The sequence below is a fragment of the Lactuca virosa genome, chromosome 6, assembly GCF_052849685.1.
Source record: "Lactuca virosa cultivar CGN04683 chromosome 6, Lactuca_virosa_CGN04683_v6, whole genome shotgun sequence".
NCBI classification, from domain to species: Eukaryota; Viridiplantae; Streptophyta; class Magnoliopsida; order Asterales; family Asteraceae; genus Lactuca; species Lactuca virosa.
In genome coordinates this window covers 90,865,104-90,874,067 of record NC_136431.1, presented here as the reverse complement: position 1 = coordinate 90,874,067, position 8,964 = coordinate 90,865,104, and the positions used below count along the sequence as shown (strand labels likewise).

Below are 8,964 nucleotides of genomic sequence, written 5' to 3'. Positions count from 1 at the left end.
GTACCCCCTTCATTTTCCAATTCCACCCCCTTGATTTGATTTTTTGTCTTTTGTTGTTTTTTTTTTTTTGTTTTTTTCCTAGTTTGTTTTTTTGTTGTTTTAATTCTTTTTTAATTATTATTATTATTATTATTATTATTATTATTATTATATTTTGATTATTATTATTATTATTATTATAAATTTCGCACAAAATTTTAACATTCGGAAGACATTATAAATTCAAACGGCTATATAAAATCGGTTTTTAAATATTTTTTTTATATTTAATTACGAACAAAAAAGTCGTTCGAATTTTATAATGTCGTGCGAATTTATAATGTTTAACGAATTTTAAAATGTCATCCGAATTTAATAGTAATAATATTAAAATATAAAATAAAAGAAATAAAATCAAAAACAAAAAGAAAAAAAAAAAAAAAAATAATGTCAAGTAAAAAGTTGATTTGATTAATGTTAGGGAGGGTAAAATTGGTTAAGGGGTATTTATAGCACAATCAATAAAAACCTTAGGTTTCAAAGTCGCCCCTTTTTCGTTTCCTGTTCAATTCGCACAATTTCTACATCTGTCTTCTTCAACCAATTCCGGAACTTTCCATCTTACCATCTGCTGCATCGATGGTGAGGGGTTCATCTCAATCTCAGTCCTCCTCCTCTTCTTCCAATTCCCGACCAGGCCCTGTCGGCGTCGCACCTCGCGGCTCCCCTGCTGCCACTGCTGGCCTGCGACGCCGTCGTCTTGCCACCGGATCGTCCTCCGGCGTCAGTAATGGAACCGGTGGTAATACTGGAGGCAACATGCTCAGGTTCTACACTGATGATGCTCCCGGCGTCAAAATCACTCCGACCGTTGTCTTAGTTATGAGTGTTTGCTTCATCGGCTTTGTCACTGCTCTTCATGTGTTCGGTAAGCTCTACCGTCGATCCTCCGTCGAAGCTTGATTTTACACGGATCTTGTCTAATCTTTCATGCTTTTGTTGTATGATCTGAGCTTTCATGATCGGCGCCATTAATTTTGTGCTGTGTAAATTTGATCTAGATGCTCAGATCTTGTTTCCAGGTTATCGTTCCAAAAGATAAAGAAATAAAAAGGTTTAGTTTCATGAATCAGTTGTTTGTGTTTTTAGAGGTTCAGATTATGAATTTATGACTTGCTTTCTTGATGATGCAATTTTTCCTTGCTAATGAATGACAAAAATTTTACTGAGGATCATAGTTCATTAATTTCATCAATCATTCGTCTTAATCAAATTAAGCAAAAACAAATGACGAGAAACGATATAATGTATTTATTAAGGGCAAACTAGTAAAATACGAACGAGATGCAGGCGGATAAGTCAATTACTTAGCGAACACTATGAAGCTTTCTTTATGATCCACTTGTTTGGAAATTTGGTCTTAATTTTACATTACATGATACAATCTATGTTTTTTGGTTTGTACTCGTCTAAATATATAGTAAAAATTATTGAATTAAATAATTGATAAGGATAAGGACAAAAACCACAACAACCTTGTCAAAATAAGGATATTTCTCTTCTTGGCTACCATGTAACTTAACAAAATTGCGAACTATGTTTTTTTTTTTTTTTTTTTTTTTGACAAAATTGCAAAAATGGTGTGGTTGTCAAAATTATGTGGTTTTGGTCCAAAAAAGTTTTATGGTGCATAATTGGTCTAATATTGGATCTTTTTAGTGATTTTGGTCTCTATACACTTGAAATTACTTTTATACCCTTATAGTTTATATTTTCCTTTTTTTTAATTGTTGAAATGTTTTAATTAAATTAATTTAATTCATGTTTAACTTAAGACAAAAAAATAAAAAAAATAAAAACCCAATTCACCCTTTCATCCCTGTCATAACACCAAGGAGAAGAGAATCCCAATCATCACACCACCCTCCATCACCCGTGTCTCTAACCAGCGTCGGCGACCTCCATTTTCACCGGAGTTACCTGGTTCGCCACCATCACCCTATTATCTCTCTGCCAGACATCACTCAACTTCACTTCTTTCTATCTTTTTCAAAAACACACACAAACACACAGTCTCAAGAACACCCACACTGGAAACCAACGACAATAGGCTGGAAACCCACACCACCAGCTTCCCTTCTTGCACATCTGTCACCACTGCATCCAGTGCACTACAAGCTCCTTCCGGTAAAATCTATGAACCCCCTCAGTCTCTTTACTCTAGTACTCTACTTCTCTCCCGACTTTTGATTTTGGTTCCTGAAACCAAATTGAAAACGATTTTCAGATCCGATTTTAGTGGAAATTTCGGTACATGGACTTTAATTTTCGGATTTAAGTTTATCAGGAAGCATTGTTGCAGTGAAACAAATCAACCATAAACAACTCCATCAATCTGGGTGGAGGTCAGTGCAGGCGGAAAAGGAAATGGACGAGATTGAGGTTTGGGACGACAACCGTCGTGAAGGCGTAGTGTTTAGGATCGATTTGCAGGTCCATTACTTGGCATCGTTTTGCAGGTCCTCTGTGAGACATCAATTTGCAACCCCTGTCTCACCTTCAAAATCAGTAGGTGTATGGTATAAATCGATCTCGTTCGTCGGGTACTAGAGGAAGGAGGAGGGCGACGGAGGCTGGTGGCAGCAGAGTGAGTAACGGAGGCCGGTGGCGGCACAGGGAGCTAAGGTTGTCGATGTATGAGTGTTTTTTTGGGTGAGTTTTACAGGAAAGAAAGGTAGAGTCGTAGAGGGAAAGGGATTAGAAGGGTAGGGTGGGTGGATTTTTTGTTTTGGTTTTCTAATTAAAATAATAAGGAAATAATTCAAAGAAATAATTTTTTTTTATCAAAGGGCATATTGGTCTTTTCATGTAGGGTATAGATCAAAACCACACAACAATGTGAACTATAGGGACCAAAACCACACAAAATATCCAAAATTGGACCACTAATGCACCACCAAACTTTTTTGGACCAAAATCACATAATTTTGACAAGCATAGAGACCACTTTTGCAATTTTGTCTTTTTTTTTTCCTTTAACTTTCTAAGTTTAACCAAAATTCTAAAAAAACTCAATTATGATTCCAAGCTTGTAACTAAATATCGCCTTAAATCATATATGTATATTAAAATAAATAATATTAGAAAATACATATAAAATTATTAATTATATATAAAATTGTTGCCTTAAGTCACATCTTACAAATTACATGACTCGTTACAACTCGTAAAACCTTGAGGCTTGACATTGTCGTCAAGTCACGTCTAATGTTATTTAAAACCTTGATTTTAATCCTAAAAAAATTGTCATTTTGTAAAAAAAATCATAAGTTGTTTTAGATAAGTAATCTTAAATAAATTGCTATTGTAACATAATTAAGTTTGAGGTTTGTCCCGAGTTGATCATTAAACTTTTTTTTTGCATGATAATTTTTATCAGGGGTTTGGCCCCCAAACTAACAAGTTTCCAGGTTCACTCCTTTTATTTGGCATCCTACATGACAAAGTAGGTTTATATTAATGTCACATGCTGCTTACGAGGCATCCACCTCCCATTAATAAATTGAAAACAAAAAAGGTCCCCTCCCCCTCTTAACCATCATCGGTCTATGTTGATGGATTGTTGTCACCGGGTCCTTGTTAGGAAATCAGGCGACACTTATCAATAATCAAAATATATCTGATGCCACTTGCCAAACTCTAATAACCCTTATTAGAAACTAATATAGATAAGACACAAAGACACAATATTTATGTTGTTCGGTTAAAATGACCTACGTCCATGGGCAGAAGGATAATATTCTTATTTACAGAGTTCTTGTTAGAAATTTGGGGTATAGAAAGGCTTGGAAATTCTGAGAATTGTGGTATCACTTTCAGATTAAAGTATTTGGGTGGTACTCTCAATCTTTAATCGGATAAGACTCAGAAATTGAGAATAAGAACAGAAAATCCGATTGTTATGAATTTCGAATGTACCATCAAATGAAAACCAAAATTAGTTAAATACCTTTTCCATCAGAAAATTGTCACAAGACAGTTGTATGTTTGAAAAACTGTCACAAAAAACAGTTTGATTTTTGAAGACTGTCACTAATCTGGGTTCTTTCTATAAGGGTCAAAACAAAGTCAAAAATCGGGTTTATTTCCAAAAATTCAGATTTCTGATGCATATTTAATATATTCGACCCCAGCCAGGGGCAGAGCCCCTTGGATCCTGCCAGAGGCGCTGCCCCCGTTCGTTCAGGGGCTTTGCCCCTAAATGACAGTCTACTTGTTTAATATTCATCAAGATTGATTTTAGTCAACAAGTCAATCCATTACACTTCAATACACATTGATGATACAAAATCATCAACAGTTCTCAAATAGAGATTATAAGTACAATAAAGATTCGACCTACTCACTAAGGATACAAAATACAAAGAACAAGACCAATACATGACATAGCAGACATCCCTATTTATAGACTTGAGATCATATCTGAAACCTTAATACGCCAAAACTATAAATCCATAGGCTCATAAAGGGTGTCAACCAATCACAATCTGCCATGCAACTGCTTCTAGAACTTTCAACCATGAAAGACATTGCATTGACACTGTGCATGACACTTCTTCTATACTTCAGTCTTCTGTTAGATGCTCCATTTCGAAGAGTGCCATCATATTCGAGGAGTATCATCATATCTAAAAGTAACATCATATCCAAGAGTGACATCGTTGATGGGTTTTGCTACAAGATAAAGAGAGTTTTTCATAAAAACCGGGCAACAGAAGCTTTAAAAATAACAAGTTTATTTTCGAGTTTATAACAAATCCAAACCAACTAGGATCCATTTATAGAGGTTAGAATGATATTAAAAACAAGCATAAAGTGTTTTAGAATGACAACCTTTGGAGCATTTGAACCCACTTTGTTTTGGGGTGTTGATGAAGATAGAAAGATCAAAGAAGATGACTTTCTCTACAAGTATCCACCATCAATAATAAGGCACTTTGAATACTAGTTCCTTCTTGTATTCTTGACTATCTTAAGCCAAGCACTTAACTCAAATAAGCACTAAATGAGACAACTTAAGGAAGCTCCAAAACACCAACAACTAGTTTCAAAAGGGAGGGTGATCTTGGGAGAAAAAGCTATGACTTTTAGGTGAAGAAGAAAAGAAAAGAGATCCAAAAAAAAGTAGCTAAAAACAAGTTCCATGCACTTTCTTATATACTCTCATGCAAGACATGCCTTTAGATTATAATAACATAAAGTAATGGTAACCTTTAGGGCATGAGGAGGACAAGAAGAAGGTTGACAAGCAACCTCTCTTCTTTAAAAAAGAATCCGGCCATGCCTTCAAAAGAAGACAAAAAATGTTTTTTAGTTTCTCAACTGTAAAAGACCAAATAACTAGTAAGTCAATGGTTAACCAAAGTGTCCAAAACTTTGTACATGACTTATTAAATCATACCATATGGTATAATAACTAGTTTGTCTTCTCTTTAATTACTATTTTCATAAAACAATAATGTTTCTCTAATTAAATACAATAATTGATTGTATTTATTAATAATCATATTGATAATAAATATACAAAATGTACCAACTTGATAAATGTGTGACCCTATAGGATCATATGTTATTAGCAATATCACTCAATAATGATTCTTGAGCATATAGATCCAACAATCGTATCAAAGAGTGTCATCATATTAAAATAGTGTCATGACATTAAGATGCTTTATTGAATTTTCAAATTCTCCAAATCTCATTTTAGGTCTTCAATTCTCAAGTCATATTTAACACTCCAGTGAAAGATAATGAAAGCAGGCACCCATATCTCCTCTCCCCTCCCTCTTCTCCACCTATTACTACAACACGACAAATTTTCCGAAAATATAAAATTCAAGGAGAGAACACATCCACAAATTCACTAGAGTAATCGGATGAAGACCAAAATCGATTTCTAAAGGGCTTTAAGGACTGAAACTGAAATCGATTTAAGAAGGCTTAAACTGAAATTAATATTTAAAGGATTGAACTAAAATCGACTCCTGGAAACCTTCATCTTCTATGAAGATGCAAAAAAAATCAATTTATGTACATCAATCCTTCTAAAGTGGAATCTGAAACGAAAGAACAAATGAATTTTATGATGATATGTTTTATTGGGTGATCTTTAATTTTTCCGTTTTGATCGATAAACACGATTTCTTTGTCCGAAGTGCACTTTCAACCTCTCGTTCGGTAATCAACATTTGGCTTTTCTTTTCCACAATCAATGCTCAAACCCATTTGGAATTCAGGGAACGCCACTGGGGAACATTATATGACAGATAGAACACTAATGTACTTTTCCACTAGGTTTCAAAATAGAAGAAATCGAAAAGGTGGCGGTGGTGGCGACATAAGTGGTGGTGGAGGTAGATGGATGGTGGTGTGATAGAGACACTACACTTGTAAGCCACTGAAGAGTCATCTTTGTGGTGGTGTGATAGAGACAATGAAGGTGAGGTTGTCTTTGACGAGTAGCATCAAGTATATGTTCATGGGGTTGTGGTGGGAGGGTTATGTTGTGTGTTGTGGTTTGAGAGTTACGTCGTCGGTTGTGGATCTTGGTAGCTTAGAACGCTTGCATTTATTCCAGGAATCTTGTAACACTCTGTTTCGAATCGTTTCATAATTCGGGGTCGTGACCTTATGATCAGTTATCATAAGGCTTCGGGCCTTGGGGTAAGAGAGAGATTTAGGCCCATTTGGATGTGGGTAATGTAGATTAGGTGATCTGAGAGTTCAGTTGGTGCTTTGGCCCCCATGGGTATAACCGTAAAGTGATAGTTCGTGCCTTTTATGAATTTTGGATTTAAGTTCGGAAAGTTTTAAGGCAAAGGAGAGTTGATAGGATTATAGAGCTTCTCATTACCTTTCTGTGGATATAAAGATCGTCGAAAACAGAATTGGAACGAAGAAGTTATGACCATTTGAAGTTAGGAGGGTTTTGGGGCTTAGTCTAGTACGTTGAGCGTACCTGGAGTACGTTGGGCGTACTAGGCATTCATGGAGTATGTTGAATGTACGTGATCAGTGCCGAAACACTATTTTCATGGTTTGAGCCCTATTTAAGCTCCTTAACTTCCCCAAACCCATTCCATTCTTAGCCTCCGCCTCTCCAATACCCTCCCTTGAAACACTAACCCTAGTTTGAACCTTGTGAGCAAAAAGAAGGTGTTTTTAAGTGCTTTGGAGTGTTCTTGGTGCATCTTGGAGAATAAGGAGCTCATTGGAGAAGTGATGGTTGCATTAGAGCTTGTAGATCCAGACTTTGTTTACCTTGATCTTTCGTTTAGAGGTATAAAGTTTGAATCTTGATGATGCATTTGATAGATCTAGCTACTCTTGGGTGTTATGATATTTTGGTCACTTTAGTGCATAAAATTTAGATCTTGAAAGTTTGTGACCTTGTTATGGATAAAGTGATGGGTTTTAGGTAAAATAAATAAACTAGAAAAACAATTCCTAAGTTCACATGCAACCTACTTTGGATCTATGTTTTAACTATTGAACATATAACTTTGAATTGCAAAATAAGAACCCTAAGGGAAGAAGCTATTTTTCGAAAAATAACTAGGAAGTGTTTTAGAATTACATACCTTTCAATTGTTAAAGTAAACAATTGATAATCCTTAGATCTTGATCTTCTTGGAAACCTAGCACCACAATTGTCGTGCCTCTAATGGAATCACACCCAAGAGCTAGCAAGAAGGAAACTATAGAGAAAGGATAGGAGGGATGCAATTTTCGGCCAGGGTTTCTCCAAAGGAAAGGGATGGCTGAAATTAGGAGCTAGGAGGCTCCTTAAATAGTCAACGTAACTTAGCCCCAAAGCTAGGGTTTAAGGGATAACCCTAGGATTCCCCTGCTTAGGGCCTAAGCAAATCCAAAGCCTTATCCAAGGCCCTTGGACGAATTCATTAGAGTTTCCTCTATGAATTTCGTCCACCTCCTCTAAGGAGATTCTGGAACATTCCTTCCAACTATTTAATAATTGCAAACTAGTCCCTGTACTTTACAATTAATTTAATTAACCCCAAAATTAATTCCAATTAATTTATGGCTAACTATTAATTAAATATTATGATTTATAATTAATATATTATTTTCATTACATATTAATAAATCATTTATATTAATTTATTAATCTTATAATAAATTAATTTCTCCCTTTTCATAATTTTATTGTCCAATTGTTAGGTTTGAGGGCAACCCAAAAGGACTGTGCTACTATCAATTTAAGTACATACCAATTTTAGTTATGGGCTTAGACGCCTAATCCAACATAAAGTTGTAAACTTTATCCATCTAAACATCATATTAATTTAGATCTAAAAGCTTTAGACTTGGAATTAACGTATTAGCTTGGAAAAGATGTACTTTTGATCCCTTTGAGACTTGAAGACTAGATTTTGGTTGGTTGGACCATTCTAATGGATAAAGTTGGAAACATTATCCATTATGGAGTTATTAGGAACCATAAAAATATCATCTTGATGGGTTTTGATGAATCATGCTTAAGTTGATGTTAATATTATGAGTTTAGATGGATAAATCGGGTTTTGGGTCTCATTAAGACATGCAAAAGCATAAAGTTTGCAGCTTTATGGCTTAATACGCTTTAATAAGCTTAGATCTAAAATTGGACGTTAGGTCTTAACTGATTAAGACCTTAGAAGGAGGTTTTGGCCAACTGCAGCTTATGTCGGGCGTACCTAGGCGTATGTTGTGTGTACGCGTTTGGTCCCGACTATGCGAGGGTCGTGTGTACGTCAGGCGTACTGATGGTACGTTGAGCCTACTCACCAGAGAGGATTTTGGGCTTTTTAGCCTTGGGCCATTTCGGACTTAGGTACTTAGCTTTTGCTGGGCCGCAAGCTTTTTAGTGGTGGGCGTTCTTGATCTTGGGCCCATTTTGGATATCATGTATCTTATGGGCCTTGG

The 8,964-nt window shown here is 35.6% G+C and overlaps 1 protein-coding gene across 1 annotated transcript; it reads left to right on the top strand.

Moving 5' to 3' along the window:
• The first annotated feature begins 525 nt into the window (after nucleotides 1-525).
• On the top strand, nucleotides 526-1,111 carry LOC145118996 (Preprotein translocase Sec, Sec61-beta subunit protein). Its single transcript, XM_079054637.1, has one exon. It carries the CDS (start codon nucleotides 619-621, stop codon nucleotides 940-942), a length of 324 nt encoding a protein of 107 aa, XP_078910763.1. The 5' UTR covers nucleotides 526-618; the 3' UTR covers nucleotides 943-1,111.
• The last annotated feature ends 7,853 nt before the right edge of the window (nucleotides 1,112-8,964 follow it).